Source organism: Sminthopsis crassicaudata, chromosome 4, assembly GCF_048593235.1.
Source record: "Sminthopsis crassicaudata isolate SCR6 chromosome 4, ASM4859323v1, whole genome shotgun sequence".
NCBI classification, from domain to species: Eukaryota; Metazoa; Chordata; class Mammalia; order Dasyuromorphia; family Dasyuridae; genus Sminthopsis; species Sminthopsis crassicaudata.
In genome coordinates this window covers 282,585,635-282,605,597 of record NC_133620.1, presented here as the reverse complement: position 1 = coordinate 282,605,597, position 19,963 = coordinate 282,585,635, and the positions used below count along the sequence as shown (strand labels likewise).

General features: G+C 33.7%; 1 protein-coding gene across 1 annotated transcript in view; it reads left to right on the top strand.

The window, feature by feature from the left end:
• DNAH8 (dynein axonemal heavy chain 8) overlaps positions 1–19,963 on the top strand; it is a 408,086-nt gene that overhangs the window by 258,889 nt on the left and 129,234 nt on the right. The window contains exons 60-65 of the mRNA XM_074311023.1: positions 9,611–9,803; positions 10,288–10,410; positions 13,194–13,324; positions 14,926–15,079; positions 15,976–16,140; positions 17,956–18,182. Of these exons, the coding sequence (XP_074167124.1) occupies positions 9,611–9,803; positions 10,288–10,410; positions 13,194–13,324; positions 14,926–15,079; positions 15,976–16,140; positions 17,956–18,182 (993 nt within the window). The remainder of the gene's footprint in view (positions 1–9,610; positions 9,804–10,287; positions 10,411–13,193; positions 13,325–14,925; positions 15,080–15,975; positions 16,141–17,955; positions 18,183–19,963) is intronic.

Here is a 19,963-nt window from a genome sequence, read left to right as displayed (position 1 = left end):
TACATTTGAGAAATGAGGCCTTCATCAAATTTATTTCAAATTTTTTTTCCACAATTACTATTGATAACTATTTCCCCTTATATATTCTATTCTCTTTCCAGAAGTCCTAGAAGGAGGGTATGTAAATAACAATCACACACATGCCTTCTTCAGCATCCAAGAGATAGTCCAAAACCAATCACACAGATGCCTTCTTCAGCAGCCAAGAGATAGTCCAAAATCAATCTATTGCCCATTGCTTCACATGCCAGGGAATCCAATGATCCCCGCAAGTTTTTGAAGTCCTGCAATATTCTTTTTATGTGTTAGGGAATCCAGTGATTCCAGCAGATTTTGAAGTCCTGCAACAGTTTTTATCTTTTCTCAGAAAATCCAGTGATTCCTGAGGGTTTTCAAGTCTTACTACAGTCTTATCATGTCTCAGACAATCCAATGATTCCTGAGGGTTTTGAAGTCCAACAATTTTTGATGTCCATGAGTCAAATGCCATAACTGCCAGGCTCTTTCAGTGATGGGCACAGTCAGCCACAGAACCACCCGATGTTTCTTGGGTCTTCTCCTTCGTTTCAAGGGTCTGCTCTGTCTCTCTCCAATGGACAAGGTGAATATGGCTCCTTGGCACCCATCTGATTCCTTCTCCATCTGTGGAGATACAAGCAAACCCTCTCCCCCAAGCAGTTAACCTATCTGGTCCCTTCCATTCATCACTTTCTGGGTCTCTCTACATCACCTGACGATTATTTAAAGATAGTGATGTTGCTCACACTGAACACTGCCCTTCCGGTGAGTTATAAAACCTGTTTGCTGGAGCCTGTGCATCTTTATCAAAAATCAAGAAGTTAATAGTATAAAGAGCTAGGTTTAGAGGTTCTCTAGGGTTACCTGTGGCTCCCCCTTTCTTTTGTTGTTGGAGGAACGTCTTAATGTCTTTGTTTCTCCTCTCTACTATTGCCTGTCCTTGAGGATTGAAGGGTGTGCCAGTGGTGTGTAAAATCTTGTACTGTGCACAAAAGTGTGCAAAATATTTAGAAGTATATGCAGGTCCATTGTCTGTTTTTATTGCTTGTGGAACACCCTTAATTGCAAATGCTTGTATAAGGAATTCAGTGACTACTCAGGCTGTCTCTTTTGCTGTTGGCACTGCAAAAGTGAATCCTGAAAAGGTACCACGTGGATAAAAGACAGACGACCAAAAGATTTATAATGAGTCACATACACCTAACAAGTTCATATGCCAGCTGTCTGCAGATGTCCCATAAAATCAGCAAAGGGTTCATTTGGCCCTTGTTCAATTTTTGTGATGGCCTCTCCCTTGTCATTTTTACCAGGTAGAAAAGCCTGTGTTTTGATAGCAGCAACAGCAATTTGCTCATATGCTGCTATAGGGTAATTAATCTGTACTGAAATGTCTGCATAAGAACCTACACCTGTTAGTCAGTCATAGGTGATTGAAGGATTAACTCCACTATGACTGTTTTGTTGGGCTTGTATTCTACAGAGCTTACTATATTCACAACAAGTTTTGTCCAGGTTCTAAGCATGTCCTTGCTATAGATTTCCAATCCCCAGGGGTTAAGATTTCATAAACCAAATTCTGTAATAACATATTGACATAAGCTGATGTAACCCCATAAAAAGTGCAAGCCTTTTTCTGGTCTTTGAGGATTTCTATATCAAAAGGAGTGTATCTTCTACTTTCTTGACCTAAAGGGTTAAAGTGCTAAATCACCAGATATATGCTGATTTTCAAATCAGCTAAATCCTTTCCTCCTCCTGTGACTTGAAGTAGAGCCATTTGCAATCTAGTCATAGGAGGGGGTGATTGCTGGGGGGGTGGGGAAGAGGTGCTGCCTCTATCACTGCCCATCCCACTCCTCCTCCTCCCTCCATCCTGGAAAGTGAAGTTGATAGGGGCGTGTCAAAAACCAGTTCTGGTTTAGGCGGGGTTGAAGCTACCTGGTCAGAGCCCTTTACCACACCCCTCACCACACTCTTTATCACTCCCTTCATCCTCACTTAACTCCACATGCCCTCTAGTGATATTGCTATTAATCTGTTCATTGTCTTCCTCTTTTTCCTCACACTTCCTCATCTGGCTGCTGTTAAAATTTTTCTTTTTTGTATAACTTGCAGGATTCTATAAGGCCAATTGTATTACGTTGTATATATATAGAGTGTTTCTTTGGAAATTGAATCAGAACCATTATCATTATAATATTCACATAATTGATCTCCTACTAGTTTCCAATTATCTGCCCCTATATCTTCTTCATTGAAGAACCAAGGGGACATACGTTCTAATGTATCCACGAATCCATCAATCTACTCCCAAGTCATAAATGAAACCCTGTCTCTTTATCAGTCTTAGTATGCTTCCTGTAGATCTCCTTTGGGGTGGAGGTGGGAGTGGGGGTAGAGGTGGGGGAGAATCTTTTCCTAATATCTGCCCCATTTCAACTAGAAAAGGTTACTAGTTTATCCCTTAACAAAGTAAGTTCCCTGTTTGCCTATTAAAATACTCTCCCTATTTCCTGGTCCCTGAAGGGCTTCTTCAGTGAAATTAGGGTCCTTGGCCTCTTGTTGGGTGCCAAATGTGATGACCTTGGATACCTTAGAATCAGCCGGAGTCAGGATAAGCAAAAGTCCTTAGTCTTTATTCTTGGTCTTTAGCAATAGAAGTGAAGGGAATGGCCGTGTAGGATCTCTGCGACCTCATCTCTTTGTCTCCTGCTCAGAAGTGACCCTGGCTAGTCTTACTCCACCCCCTAGTCCCTCCTACAATTCTCTGAATACACCACATGATTGGGCCAGCACAGGATAGTGGGAAGGGCCGTTTTCCAAGCATATTCTTATAGAATATTGTCCAATCGGTAGTTAGCCTTAAGTGCTCGATTGTTCTGACTTCAGTGCATTAACTCAAGAGTCTACAGTTTTAGATCAGACATCATCCCTACATTTCAACTTATACCTGTGCCCTCTGTCTATATATATTTCTTCTAACCTAATAATTACTGAGTTCTTATGAATTACAAGTATCATCTTCTCATATAGGAATGTAAAAAGATTAATCTTATTAAGTTCCTTTTGATTTCCCTTTTGCAATGACCTCTGTAAGCTTCTCCTGAATCTTGTATTTGAAAATCAGATTTTCTATTCAGTACTGTTTTCATCATGAATGCTTGAAAATCCTCAATTTCAGTGAATTTCTACCTTTTCCCCTGAAGAATTATACTAAATTTTGTCTGATAGGTGATTCTTAGTTGTAATCCTAGTTCCATTGCTCTCTAGAATATCATACTCTAAACTTTCCAATCCTTTAAGTTAGAAGCTGCTAAATTTTGTTTTATTTTGACCTTGGCTCCACTATATTTGATTTTTTTTTTTTTCTGGATGTTTGCAATATTTTCTCCTTGACCTGGAAATTTTGGAATTTGGCCAGAATATTCCTGGGAGTTTTCAATTTGGGATTTCTTTCTTTTAATTTCTATTTTTTCCTGTGGTTCTAGAATATTAGGACCATTTCCCTTGATAATTTCTTGAAAAGATTATGTCTAGCCTTTTTTTGATCATGGTTTTGAGGAAGATCAATAATGTTTAAATGATCTCTTCTGGATCTATTTTCTAAGTCAGTTGTTTTTCCAATGAGATGTTTTAGACAGTATTCTATTTTTTTATTCTTTTGATTTTGTTTTATTGTATCTTGATTTCTCATAAAGCCATTATGAGCTTCTATTTTCTCAATTCTAATTTTTAAGAAAAAAATTTTTTTTCAGTGAGCTTTTGTACTTCCTATCCCATTTGGCCAATTTTGCTTTTTAAGACATTCTTCTTATTAGCTTTTTGTGTTTCCTTTTGCATCACTCTTATTTCTCTTCCCAATTTTTCCTTTTTCCTCTCTCTCTTACTTGATTTTCAAAATCCCTTTTGAACTCTTTCATGGCCTGAGACCAATTCTTATATTTTGTATGTGGAGGTTTAGGCTGTAGGAGGTTTGACTTTATCTTCTTCTGAATATATGTTTTGATCTTCTTTATCACCATAGTAATTTCCTACAGTCAGAATGTTTTTCTGTTGTTTGCTCATTTTCCTAACTTATTATTTAACTTTTGATTCTTTGTTAACATAGAGCTCTTTTCTAGGATGGAGGGCATAATGTCCCAAGCTACAGGGTTTTTGTGTAGATATTTTGAGAGATCCTTTTAAGGACCAGAACATAAGCACTCTTTTCTACCCTGGAGCTGTGAGGAATGCCTCTGCTCCACTGTAACTATACATTCTAGTGTAATAAAGCAACATCCTGTGAACTGAGGTCTCCAAACCCTGCTGTTGCCACTGCCACCCACACCCACTCCTGGTTTGCTGGTTTCCTTCCCAAGGCTCTCCTCTGCTGGAGAGGATTTCCTTCTCAAGACTCAAACCTTTCCTGCTGACCTTCCAAGTTGTCTTTGGTGTCTTTGGGCGGAAAGGTCTAAAAACTTCCAGTGCTGTTACTGATTCAAAGGTCCTTAGGCCCGTTCTTGCTTGGCTAGTGTCAGGGCTGGACCCAACCCTTGAGATGCACTGGCATGGCCTCTGTTGTAACATACACTGAGCTCCCACCCTGGTGCCCCAGATCTTTCCTGTTGACCTTCTAAGTTGCCTTCAATCTTTTAAAATGTGTTCTGATGCTCTAAAATTTGTTTAGTCATTATTAAAAGGAATTTGAAGCAGTTTGGAGGAAAATTCAGTGAGTTACTGCCTTTACTCTACTAGAGGCTCCACTTCTCTTAGTATTTGACACAGTTCTCTCTGTATTTTCAAAATGAGGTCTTTATTAGAAATACTGGCTGTTAAGATTGTTTCCCATCTTTCTGCTTTCCTGGCTGGACTGCCTTTGTGCAAAATCTTTTTAATTTAATGTAATCGATATTAACTATTTTGCATTTCATAATGTCCTTTTTTTCTTGTTGGTTATAAAATTCTTTCCCATAAATTTGGCAAGTAAACTATGCCTTGCTCTTTTAATTTGCTGATGGTGTAACCCTTTATACCTAAATCTTGTAGCCATTTTGACCTTAACTTGGTATATGGTATGAGATGTTGGTCTGTGCCTAGTTTCTGCCATATTGTTTTTCAGTTTTCCCAACAATTTTTGTATAAGAGTTGTTGCCCCAGAAGCTGGAGTCTTTAGTTTTAACAAACAGTACATTACTGTAGTCATTACTACTGTTTCTTGCGTACATAACCTATTTCACCAATCCACCATTGTATTTCTTAGTACCAAATAGTTTGATGACTGTGCCACTTTATAATATAGTTTTAGATTTGGTATGGCTAGACTATCTTCCTTTTCATTTTTCATTAATTCCTTGTTAATCTTGATCTTTTTGTTTTCCCAAACGAATTTTGTAATTATTTTTTTTCTAGATTCATAAAATGTTTTTGGTGGTTTGATTGGTATATCAATAAATAACCTAAATCTAAAATAATCTAGATTTAGGTAGAATTGCCATTTTTATATTGTTATCTTGGCCTACCCAAGATCAATTGATACTTTTCCAGTTACTTAGATCTGACTTTTATTTGTGTGGAAATGTTTTGTAATTGTGTTCATATAGTTCCTGGATTTGTCTTTGCAGGTAGACTCCCAAATGTTTCATATTGTCTTGGGTTATTTTAAATGGAATTTCTCTTTAGCTCTTGCTTCTGGATTTTGTTAGTAATGCATAGAAAGGCTGATGATTTATATGGGTTTGTTTTGTATTCTGAAACTTTGCTAAAGTTGTTCATTTTTTCAACACTCTGGGTTCTCTAGGATTTTCTAAATATACCATAATATTCTATGCAAAGAATGAGTTTTGTTTCCTCACAGTCTATTCTAATTATTTACGTTTCTTTTTCTTCTCTTATTGCTAAAGTTAACACTTCTAGTATTATACTGAATAATACTGTTGATATCAACATCTTTCCTTTCCTGATCTTACAGAGAAGGCTTCTAGGCATATAATATTTTGCTGATGATTTAGATATACTATTTATCATTTTAAGGAAAACCCCAGTTATTCACTGTGTTCCTTGATATGTTTAATATGAAAGAGTGCTGTATTTTGTCAAACGCTTTTTCTGCATCTATTAAGATAATCTTAAAATTTCTGTTGCTTTTGTTACTGATACGATCAATTGTATTGATAGTTTTCTTAGTATTAAAATATCCATGCATTTCTGGCACAAATTCCACTCAGTCATAGTGTATTATCTTGGTGACAAATTGATGTGATCTCTTTACTAATTTTTTATTTAAAAGTTTTGTTTCAAAATTCACTAGAGATCAGTCTGTAATTTTCTCTGTGTTTTGGCTCTGCCTGGTTTAGGTATCAGCACCATATTTATTTCATTAAAAGAGTTTGGAAGACTAGAGAACATTATGAAATGCAAAATTTATAACTTTGATTATATTAAATTAAAAAGGTTTTATACAAACAAAATCAATGCAGCCAAGATTAGAAGGGAAGCAGAAACTGGGGAAAAATTTTTACATCCAAGAGCTTGGGATAAAGCCCTCATTTCTAAAATATGTAGAGAATTGACTCTAATTTATATCATTTTGCAATTGATAAATGGTCAAAGGATATGGACATAAAATTAAAAGCATTTTTAGTTATATGAAAAATGCTCTAAATCACTATTGATTATAGAAATGAAAATTAAGACAACTCTGAGATATCACTACACACTTCTCAGATTGTCTAAAATGACAAGGAAAGACAAAGACGAATGTTAGAAGGGATGTGGTAAAACTGAGACACATACATTGTTGATGGGGTTGTGAATTGATGCAACCATTCTGGAGACCAATTTGGATCTATGCCCAAAGGGCTATTACATTGTGCACATTCTTTGTTCCAGCAGTGTCTTCACTGAGTCTATATCCCAAAGAAATATTTTAAAAGGGGAAAGGATCTACATGTGCAAAAATGTTTGTAGCAGCCCTTTTTGTAATGGCAAGAAACTGGAAAATGAGGGGATGCTCATCAGCTGTGGAATGGCTGAATAAGTTATGTTATATGAATGTTATGGAATATTATTGTTCTATAAGAAATGATCAGCAGGATGATTTCAGAAAGGTCTGGAGAGACTTACATGAACTGATGCTAAGTGAAGAGAGCAGAACCAAGTGAACATTTTATACAATAACAAAGTTCTGATGGAAATAACTCTTTTCAACAATGAGATGATTCAGACCAATTACAAAAGATTTAATGATGAAGAGAGTCATCTGCATCCAAACAGGTCTCTAGAGGCTGAATGTGAATCACAACATAGTTTTTAATCACCTGTTTGCTTGCTTTTTTTGTTTCTCAATTTTTTGACCTGATTTTTCTTGTGCAGCATGATAAATGTGGAAATATGTTTAGAAGAATCGCACATGTTTAATCTATATTGGATTACTTGCTGTCTAGGGGTGGGGAGTAGGAAGGAGGGAGTAAGAAAAATTTGGAACACGAGGTTTTGCAAAGGTGAATTTTGAAAACTATCTTTACATGTATTTTGAAAATAAAAAAACTCAATTAAAAAACTATTTGATAGGTTTCCAACTATTTTAAAGAATAGTTTACATAGTATTGGAATAAATTGTTCTTTTAAATGTGTGGTAGAATTCATCTGAAAATCCATCTGAACCTTAAGGGTTTTTTGGAGAAGTTTTTTTTAAATAGTTCATTGATGGCTTGGTCAATTTCTTGGGAGGCAAGTATTTTATTTCATCTGTTAATCTGGAGAGCATACATTTTTGTAAATATTTATCCATTTCACTTAGATTGTCATACTTATGGGATACAATTGGGTGAAAGAACTTCTAATTTTTGTATTAACTTTTCATTAGTGGTGAATTTATCCTTTTCATTTTTGATTCTAGTAATTTTTCTTTTTTCTTTTTTTTTTTTAATCAAATTAACCAAAAGTTTATCTATTCTATTGTGGAGTTTTTTTTTTTTTTCTTATTTTCCCATCATCCTTTATTACATGTAAATTTATTGCATCGTGATCTGGAAAGGATGCATTTAATATTTCTCCCCTTCTGCATATGATTGTGAGGTTTTTATGCCATGGTGAGTTTTTGTGTAGGTGCCATGTACTGCTGAAAAAAAGATATATTCATCCCTGTCTCTTTTCAGTTTTCCCCAGAGGTCTCTCTTAAAATTCTGTTCACCTCCTTAACTATTTTTTTGTTTATTTTATAGTTAGATTTATCTAGCTCTTGAAAGGAGGAAGTTGAGGCCCTCTGCTAAGTATAGTTTTATTGCTCATTTCTTCCTGTAATTCACTTAACTTCTCCTCTAAAAATTTGAATGCTATGCCACTTGATTTGTAATCTTTCATATTTGATATTACTTCATTGTCTTTTATCAATGTCAGAGTTTCCTTCCTTACCTTTTTAAATTAGATCCGTTTTTTGCTTTTGCTTTGTTTTATTTCAGTGTAATCTACTCCAGCCTTTACTTTGTGTGTCTCTGCTTCAAATGTATTTCTTGTAAACAGCATATGATAGGATTCTGTTTTGAATTCATTCTGCTATTTGCTTCTGTTTTATGGGAGTATTCATTACATTCACATTCACATTATAATTATTGTGTATTTCCCACCATCCTATTGCTTTCCCACCATTTACACTTTTGTTTCTCCTTTTAACCTGTCCCTCCTTACCAGTCCTTTGCTTCTGATCATCAACTCACTCCACCAGCCCTTCATTCAGTCAGTCCCCTTTCCCTTTCTTTCCCCTTTCTACTCTTACTTCCCTATAGGCCAAGATAAATTTTTCTTCTCACCTGAGTGTGTGTCACTCCTATAAGCCAAATCTGATGAAAATAAGGTTCAAATAATGCTTACTCTCCCATATCTATCTTCCTTTCCCTCTACTGTAATAGGTCTTTTGTGCCTTTTCATGTAATGTTTTGCCTTCCCTCTCCTCTTCTCTCAGTACAATATTTTTTCACTATTTTTATATCATCCCATCAAAGTCAACTTATATCCATATTCTCTGTCTGTGTATATCCCTTCTAACTATTCTGATAAACTTGCAATTCTCAAGAGTTGCAATTATCATCTTCCCATGTAGGGAGGAATATAAACAAATTTAAACTTATTGGTTAACATTTTTTTCCTTTCCTCTTTACCTTTTTATGCTTCTCTTGAATCTTGTATTTAAAGCTCATTAGTTAGCTCTTTAAAATTTCTCATTTCATAATTTTATACAATAGCTTCCTCACTTGTAATGGCATTTAGTGTCATTATGTCAATATAATATATCTATGAAAAAAATGGCTCTATAATGCAAAAAAGGGAAATAAGACTCCATTTAAAATTTTTTCCCAAACTGACTTTGCTCTTGGTCACACCAAATAAATATCCATTTAATCCCGTTTTGCAAACTAATATGTAGATGAATGACCTTTCTTCCTTCTACATATGGTAAAGGATGTTAGTTCAAACTTCTAAAGGGAAGATACAGGACTAGGAGGAGGTTCAGGTATTGAGGTTTTATTTTAGATATTTGAATAAATTACTGTGATTTTTTTCCTAGACTTTGTAACTTTTGGGTAAGTGCATCATATTATTTCATTGTCTGTTCTAGATTCATTTGCAGTGAAGATGAATTGTGGTTTAACACACAAATTAATCGAGTTATTGAAGAACATGTTAACCCAGATGCAGTATCATTACTTCTTCCAGAACCATACTTTGTAGATTTTCTTCGTGATATGCCTGAACCAACTGGTGATGAACCTGAAGATGCAGTATTTGAAGTACCCAAAATCTATGAATTGGTACTTATCCATTTTTCTGAAGGGTTTTTACATACTTATACTTTCCAAGTTAATACAAGTCTTTTAGTTAAAGAAATGTAATATTTTAGTGACTTGATATCCCCCTAATTCTTGGAGACGAATATAGATATCAAAATAGATATAAATTTTACTATTCACCTTGAATAAATAACACTAACCCTAAGTGATCAGATAGGTAGTTGTTTTCAAGTGTTTTTTTAGTACCTATACTTTAAACTAACTGGATATGTTCATGGATATGGACTTCCAGGAAAGGTCAGAGAAATGTGATCTATTTCATGCTTTAAAAATAACAGTTAAAAAAAAAAAAACAAAGAAAATAACTCTCTAAAAGTCTAAAGAGATTTTCCCTTACAATTGTATTTAGGTGCATTTAGATTTGAACATTCCATACATAGATTTTTGAATCTAATAATACTTCTTTTCTCTTCCCCATTTTTCCCTTCCACATTCTCCTCTTCAGATACCAAGTTTTGAATTTCTGGCTGAAAAATTAGTTTTTTATCAGAAACAGTTCAATGAAATTATTAGAGGAACAAGTCTTGATCTGGTGTTTTTCAAAGATGCAATGATTCATCTTATGAAGGTTATATCAATATCTTTTACTATTATGTTCATAATAAATCAAAAATTGAATTTCATAAACGCATACTATTCTGGTATTAGATAACTTGTAATGGTAGAATGGGGTGCAGGGGAGAGGTTGGTATTGAAGGATATAAATATAAACTGTACCTATTACAATTTGAATGAAATGTTCTGGCTAAATTGTTTTCTGCTTCCATCTATATAGCAATAATCAGAAAAAAGTTATAATTGAATTAAGTTTTTATATTTGGATCCTTCTCTACTTCAGTTTTTAAGAAGGTTATTAACCTGTTACTGGGGTTGTAGAATGTTCTTTCTATGAAGAAATACTGCATGCCTTCATTATATTGGTCTATTATATCAAGTTCTTTTTCTGTATATTAAATTGTATGTATAACAGATGATAATATCAAACAGTTGGAGACTGGTAGTTGGGTTAAAGATGGAATGAAAAAGAAAAACAAAGAGAATCAGAAAGAATGCTCATTTGAACCACTTTTGAAGAGACTTGATGAGGAAAACAGGAAGGAATATATTAGCTGATCACATACTCTCAAAGAATTTCAGAGTTGAAAGGAACCTTGGTGATTATCTGGTCTAATCCTTTCATTTTATAGAGGATGAAACCAGAAAGAGTTGACTCATTCAATTAGTAATAGAACAAGAAAAAGCATAAGTCCCTAAGATCAAAGCCAGGACTGTGTTGACTGGGAAATCAAAAGTGGAAAAGGAATAGGGACAATTCAGATACATGGGGAAAAGAATGCTATAAACTGAAAATTGACTTACTCAACACTGTATCATTTTCCACTTCTGCTTTTTACATTCAATTAGTAAAGACATCATACTGTTTTTTAATAAAAAGACACTTCTTAATGACCAGGTTTTTGTTTGTTTGTTTTACCACTTTCCCTTCTAGGATTCTCCCCAGGTCCCTAGACCAAGATGTAGTAAGAAAATTTTATGAGCTTGACAGGGCTTATATTGTGAATAACCTGATTTTTAGTCTTTAGTTCCCATAAAAAATTGTCGAAGGACTCATAGTAGTGAATTTTAGCTCTGCTATTTCCTACCAAAATGACTTTTTTAAGCAAATCTCTTAATTTCTATGGACCACAGTTTTCTCATTTTTTGAAATAATGAGATCAGATCTTTAACAATTCCCTTTATAATTCTAAATTCACTTCACTATAATCAGTTCCTGACTGTTAGTGAATACTGTGGATGGAGCAAGAATTTGATAGATATAAATAAGACTAAATTGTACTTACCACAGAAAGAATATAGGGATAAATAGATTTTGAAACTGAAGGTTTCATGAAATAAACTGTTACTTTTCCTTTCACTTAGTGAAAGGAATGAACCAACTGCCCAATCTGAAATCTAATTAGGGCCAGTCTGAGTGAAGGCGCTTACTGGAAAATCAATTATGATCCCTAACCCATATGGCCTTCCTTGGAGATTCAGTGTTTATCATTATCTTTAGTGACACACAGAAAATGTTACAAATTCATTTTGATATTCTTCAGTCTCCCTAGTACACAGGGTTGCATAGCAGGCCGTTTTTCAAGAAAAAGCTGAAACATCATTTTGTGTGGAGGAGTGATGATCTGATCTTATGTAATCCTCTCAATAAACCTATAAGTCAGGCTCTGCTGCTACTGTTATCATAATTTTACAGTTAAGTAAACGATCTCAAAGAGAATGTGTCCATGGGCATTTGGCTATTAAGATATAGAGATATTTGAACATAGGTTCTTCTGACCCAGCAGTCTTTTCCATTGTCTCCACTGTTGTATCATCATATCTCCATTGTCCATCACTGGATGTGGGTCTAGGGTCTCCTTGCACAGGAATATGACCTAACTCTGGAAATTAGTTGTTTGTATTGAAGTTTGATCCAAATGCCACCAAAGAGTCGAGTCCTTTTAGAACTATAGCTCTTTCTACTTCTTTTGAGGGGACCAGAGAGCAGCATCTGGGTTGCCAGTTGTCCATGGACAATTAGTAATTTACTCAAGAATATTACCTCTCATAGAAAGCAAAAAAAAGCAGGACTAGGGGATCTAAGTTATGGTCAATTTGTCTGAAAAACTGCAAAAGAATTAAGTAGAGGAAGAAGCAAGAATATAAATGAATGGTATACACACTGACATTTAGGGTTCTTAAGCACTAGATTGCATTGTTGCTATTTATACTGGGTCCTACAAGTTGATCTGACTAAACTTGATTGTAAGTGGTAGCTACTTAATATTGATTATCCTACAAAGTTCAGGCTAAAAGTGAAACCTAGAAGTTTCTGTAAAAGCCTGATCTTTAGTTAAGGTATCAAACTGGTATAATTTTATATAATTAGACAGTATTATCTAGAAAAAACACTGGATTTTGATTCAGAAAATTTGGGTTTGAGTCCTCAGTCTTTTATTAAATTTGCATTATGTTAGTTTTTAATTTATATTTTCATTATCTCTTAGATCCATTCATGAATTAGTTGATTAACTGTCCTAAAATCCTATATTTAATGTTTTTGGTTATCTCAGCCAAACTGAAAATTAGAAGTGTTTTTTTGTTTGTTTGTTTGTTTGTTTTTTGAAGAGGGGAAGGTAGAAAAGGTGTTGGGTTAACAATTTTTGAATTTTTAACAAGTTTGAAATGGCTATTTGGTGATATTTTAATATTCTCAAATAAATCACAATACTGTACACATAAGCCATTGACCATTTGTATGAAAAGTTATTTTAAACCTTTTTAGTGAATTTTCAACATGTTCTTTCAACATAGATTTCACGCATAATTCGGACATCATGTGGAAATGCCCTGCTTGTAGGTGTTGGTGGTTCAGGAAAACAGAGTCTTTCAAGGCTGGCCTCCTTTATAGCTGGATATAAGATATTCCAGATAACTTTGACTAGGTAAGAGATATCACAATGATACGATAGATAGATAAACAGATAATTTTTTTGGAATTAAATTTTGCAGTTTCAAGAAACATTATTATGTCAATTCATTTCTTGATCAATGTAATTTTTCCCATCAGAATGGGGAAAACATTATTTTAAAACATAAATTAGTATGTTTAGAATGTTTTATTTTTTGGATTTCCTTTTTTTTTTTGTTGTGCAATTGATACCAACAAAATATTATCCTTTCATGGAAATATTTTTAAAAGGAGGTAAACTTTTGCTGTGTATAGTTTTCCTGTCCTCCTTTATTTATAGCTTGTTATTTTTTAAAAAGATAATTCAAATTTGACATCATAATTCCAGCATTGTCCATTAGGTTATGTCCCCTTCTGAACTTTTTTGTTCTCTTCTATTTATTTTTAATGATTCATTATAATAATAATCATAATAATAGTAGCATTTTTAGCCAGTCATTTTATAAATGTTATCTCATTTAATCCTCACAAGAACCCTAGGAAGTAGGTGCTATTATTATCTCCATTTTATAGATGAGGAAACTGAGGCAAAAAGTACAACTTGGCCCCAAAGTCATGCAGCTAGTAAGAAGTATGTTGAGGCAGGATTTGACCCAAGACTCAGCATTCTATCTACTGTGCCACTTAGCTCCCTTATTGTATGTTGTATTTCTTGTTCTTTGGTAAGATTTTTAAAGAATATTGCTATAAAATATTTGTATCCATAGGGCTTTTTCTTTAAAAAAAATTGGCATATATGTCTTTGGTATATAGCTCAAAGTTATGTCCAGTTTAGTATCTATTGGGACCTAATTCCAAATTCTTAATAGGTCTTAGACTACTTCACAGCTCCACCAACAGCAAATTATTAGCATGTTTCTCCTACCAGAGTTGCTAACAACTGTCACTTTACTTTTTTGTCCTAGTGCTTAATCTATTAGGTATAAGGTAAAACCTTACATTTATTTTATTTTTTTATTCCTTATGATTTGGAACATTTTTTCATATGGTTGTTAGTTTGCCCTTCTTCTTTTGAGAATTGCCAGTTAATATCTTTTGCTCATCTATCCATTGGACAATGTTTTTTATAGTTTTATTTTTGTATCAATTTTTATGGCTTTTGGAAAGATCTTATCACAGAAATTTGCTATAAAGATTTCCCTCCAGATGACTGTTTCTCCTTCTTAATTATATAACTGGGTTTTGTTTGTTTGTTTGTTTGAGTAAAGCTAAGAATTCCTTTCCTAAACGCTGTCAGAACTTAAAATTTCTTTCTACACAATATTCAGTATTAAGGTCTCAATTCAAGCAGATTTCCACCATTTAGGAAAACAGTATAGTTGTATTTCTCATATCCCAGTTCTTAGAAATCTATTCTTTTTGGTATTCTATTTCTAAAAATAGTTTTAAAAAATTTGTAATCTCAGCTATATTTTCTTTGTTTTCTAATTGCCACTATCATTTTGGAGCATGTAGTAGTCTATTGCAACTGATTGAGAAAGATTGGTATGAATCATAGCACTCAATAGATTTGTATTACAAATGTATAATATGATTCTTTTTGGAGTTCATTTTAAATTTATTACTTTCTTTTAGATCCTATAATGTGGTCAATCTGACAGATGACTTGAAGTCATTATATCACGTTGCTGGAGGTGAAGGAAAAGGAATCACCTTTATCTTTACTGACAATGAAATAAAAGATGAGGCATTTCTGGAATATCTTAACAACTTGCTATCTTCAGGAGAGGTAGAATCTTTGATGTAGTAAACAAACATATCTTTTTATTTAAAATAGTATTTGAAAGGGAAAAATGGATTTTAGAGATATGGTTCCTTAGTCCTAATTCTTAATTCTGGTGGTACTAGGATAAATCTAACAAATTTGTAATTTTTGCTACAAAAATTATGGAACATCACATTTGGTGAACTTGTTGCTACCTGAGTGCAATGTTCCATATGTTCTATTTCCTTACTCAGCTTCTTATATTTTTCTTGGATTTATTTCTCAGATTGCCCCTGAACCTATTCCGAATATGATTCCTTTAATCATTTGACTTTTGTGGACTTAGAAGTAAAATATCATCAGCATCTGTTATCCCATGTTCTAAAAAATGCTATGTTTGAGAATAAAAAATGCAAGTGTATGAGATCCATATTTACTAAGTGGCAAACTTTTTAGAGTTAAATTTTAAACAGATGCTTTTAGCTTTGATGCAGTGTTAGAAAATTTATTTTCTTGGGTGTTTTCCACAGCAAAATTACTGTATAGAAGACCCTTGTCAAAAGGTTTAAAAGGTTGATGTTGGGGAATAGAATGAATGCCTGCCTTAATTAGAAACAGTATATATTTACTTTTACTTCTTGGGATATATTTGATTCTAAGGTTTTAAAATGATGCTCAGAAGAGGAGGGTGAAAGAGTATCTTGGGCATAGCCATTTTAATTAACTGGTGAGAAATAGTCTTTGAGGGCTTAGAAGAATGTCACGAAATGTAGGTTGAAGATGATCCAAAGGCCAGGTACTCAGTTGTGGAAACAAATAGTAAGGATTCCTGCAGTAAATCCTATATACAGGGGAAAGACTTTGGCAGCATATTGGATTTGGAAAAAAAATTAATATTGTCACTTGTCATTTCCTCAAAGATCTCTAATTTATTTGCTCGGGATGAATTGGATGAGATTACTCAAGGATTAATATCAGTCATGAAAAGGGAAATACCTCGTCACCCTCCTACCTTTGATAATCTTTATGAATACTTCATATCAAGATCACGGAAGAATTTGCATGTTGTTCTCTGCTTTTCTCCAGTGAGTTTTGCTTTTTTTTATCTGTATGTTTCTATATAAACATATATGAATATATATTCATATAACATATACATAGTTATCCATGCACATTTGTAGATATAAAAATAATGCTGTCTCTAGCAAGACAATTCAATAAGCTCATATTTTTAAACTTGAGGTAAAGGAAACAAATTCTTCACTAAATTCTTTGTTTTTTATCTCACCAATTTTTTTTTTGTTTTCTATATTTTACAATTCAGTAATGAGACAACAGTGGTTTATTAGGTAGTTGATCAGCCTTAGAATCAGAAAACTCAGATGCTTTTTAATTATGTGTACATTGGCAGTTCACTTAATGTTCAACATCCCCAGTCTTTAAGACTATGAAGTATAGATATATTACTGTAAATTTAGGAATAAGCCTTATTTTTATAAATTATGTAGTTTTATTCTATCTATATTTGAGAAATGAATCCTTTATCAGAAGAATTTGCTATAAAATTCCCCCTTTTAAGTTTCTTGCTTTCTTTTTGATTTTGTCTATATTGGTTTTGTTTGTCCAAAGCCTTTTTAACTTAATCTAATCAAAATTATCCATTTTATTTCACTGGTTCTCTTGTTTGCTCATGAACTCTTCCCTTATCCATAGCTCTGATGATGAAATCACCCTTTATGTCTAACTTATCTGCTTATTTTAAGCTTATCATAGTATACAATGTGAGATGCTGGTCTGTACTAGTTTTTGCATATTGCTTTCCAGTTTTCCCAACAGTTCTTGTTGAATAGTGAATTCTTATTTCAGTAGCTAAGACCTTTGGTATTATCAAATGCTAAGTAACTGTGGTCATTACCTTCTGTTCTCCCACATAGGGTGCTTCTATGTGGGAGCACTCATGAGTCCAAATCCCATCTCAAAAAAATTAATAATGAAAAAGTCTTAACATAGCAAGATATGCTATAGATGATTTGCCTAGAACATTTATTGACATGCCTACAATCAGTGAATCCAAAGAATTAGAACAGCTTATAGGAGGCATTGTCCTAACATTTTATCCAAGGGAAGAATAAATACCCTCTAGCCCCTGGGAAGTGTTTCTTAGGGGAAAAGCCATTATTTTGTACAGAATTGTATTTTTGAAAGACAAATCTTCTGTTAGTGTTAAGTGACACCCACTAATTCTGCATTCTATACTGAAGAATTAGGCAGGACAGGGATAGAGCAAATTACCTGTTATTTCTTTGGTATCAGTACCTCCCAAAAAAAGAAATTTCCTGTGCTGATTCAGACCAGTGACTTCTATGCATCTTGGAGTCTTAGAGAATTGCATTAAGAAATTATAGATAGGCTAGGAATCCCACAGCTGCTATAATAGAGACAAGACTTAGGTTTCCTTGATCCAAAAGCCAATTTTCTATCTACTATACCACATGAATCTTAAAGATTTCTGCCACAGGAAAGCCCTAAACATGTTTGAAAATGGTTATAATTTACTTCCCCAAAATATTTTCTTTTCCAGGAAAAATATAATCAGTTCATTCAACCCTTTACTATACAATGATATCTAGACTATTCACCACTCTGCCCACCTTTCCTAGTTTGTCAGTATTCTTCTTAAAACACAATGCTCAGAATAGAAACAGGATTTCAGGTATGATCTAAGAAAGTACAGTGGAATTATTCCCATTTTTATTTGGATAATATACTACTGATACAACCTCAGGTTGTAATTACTTCTTTGGAAGCCACATCATATTGGTGTAGGAATAGATGTTAAGTAACATGATCTTACTAAGCTAACTCTAACACTTCTTTATTATTACAATTTTTATTAATAGGTTGGTGAGAAATTTCGTGCACGTTCTTTGAAATTTCCTGGCCTTATATCTGGTTGTACTATGGACTGGTTTAGTCGCTGGCCTAAAGAGGCTTTGATTGCTGTAGCTTCCTATTTTCTTTTGGAGTATAATATTGTCTGCTCTCATGAAACTAAAAAACAAGTTGTGGAAACAATGGGTCTTTTTCATGATATGGTTTCAGAAGGCTGTGAAAATTATTTCCAAAGGTAACATTTATGCAAATATGATGGTTAACAGAATTATGGAAAAAATATATTGCCAATTAAAAGGAATAGTCTATTTAATAGCAGAATATAAATTCCTTATAAATTATATTTTTATTGATTGGATACTGATTACTAGTTGTATTGAAATTTTCTCTTTGATCTTCTAGTAACAATAGATTAACATTGTAAGATAATTAAACCGATTTTTAAAAAGTAACTATGTTGGCAGAGTATCTAACATTCAAAGCCAAGGAACTTTCCCCTTGGCATAAGCTGTAACCCTCTGCCCTCCGAAATGATATTCTCTTTCAGCATTGATCCGTCTTTATTTCTTTCTCACCTATTTCCCTTACAACACCTTATTCACTTCTCAGATTTCTGTGCTACAGGATTTCTCTGCTCAGAACTCTCTGCCAGGCCTCCTCCACTAGAAACTTTACTTCTCTGTCAGCACCTTTCCACCAAGGGAATTCAGTCTTTCTATTCATGCATAGCAAAGGCTGACTTCCCAATGCCAATAATAAACTTCTTTTTGCCAGTCTAAAAAAAAAATAACTATGTTGACCTCCAAATAACAGATGCCTAATGAATAATTTTATTTACTTAAATTTATTTAGAAATTTGCAAATTAAATCATTTTTTAAAATTTATTATCTATTCTACTCCAAGAAATTCAGTTACTTTTTTTTACATTTTTTTCTTGCAGAAATTTTTAATTTGGTTTTCATTCTTGAATCAAGAAATTAGTTCATGTTAAATATTTAATGAAATAAAATACCAGTTGCTTGATACATAGTCATATTCCTTGAGTGTGAGAATTAGCTAAAGAATGCTAAAAGTCTATCTCAGCTCTTTAAAAAACATAACTTATTCAGAACATAAGTATTGCATATACAAAACTAACAAATATGGAGCCCAATTCAAAAGTTAAAATTGTCAGCTAGAAGTTATCTAGTCCAGATTACTAATAATATACACTTAAGCAATGTTTTAAGGTTCTTCTTTAGTACTTTATATGTAATCTCATTTAATGTAGCCAGCTATATAGCCAGACCATTTTTAACAATTTTTTTTTAAACTCTATCCTGTTACGGGCCAGAACTTGAAACAAGGTGCTAAGTAAGTGGAATTGAGGAGACAGTGGTTAAATCTAGTTTAGCACTGATTTAATCCTACAACAAATAATAGTTTTCTAGTGATATAATGATTGGTGTATGCTCAGTGTGGAACATATAAGGAGGAGCTGTCAGGACAAGAAAGCACAGGTACACTAGAAGCTCTCAGAGGCTGAGACAGATTCATTCCATCTTCTACCTTTGATGTGGCTGGAGGCTGAAGCAGAAACTTCTGGAGTTGGGGAGATTCAGAAGCCAGAGAAGGTAGGTGGGAGCAGAAAGCTCTTGAAACCAAAGAGAGAGATAGGCCTCCAGAAAAATTAGCCAAGCCCCAAGTGAAGGAGATAAGACTTTGAAGGAGACAATAAAGGATTTGGACTTTCACACCTGGCTGCATTTGGGGTGATCACTGAACTGAAACGAAGGCTGCTCCCAGAAGATACCTGCTCCCAGAAAATAATACATTTTAAAGAAGAATATTATACTATCCTGCCCTTCAAAAACTCTCTATATAGATATTTGGCAATCTTTTGGGTAACTCATTGTTTTCTTTTGATATATGAAGAGACTTAGGGTTCCAAATTTTTTACTTCTAATTCCACTTTTTGTTTCAGATCTTGGACAAGTCACTTAATCTGTAAATCTCAGCTTCCTTTATTTGTGACA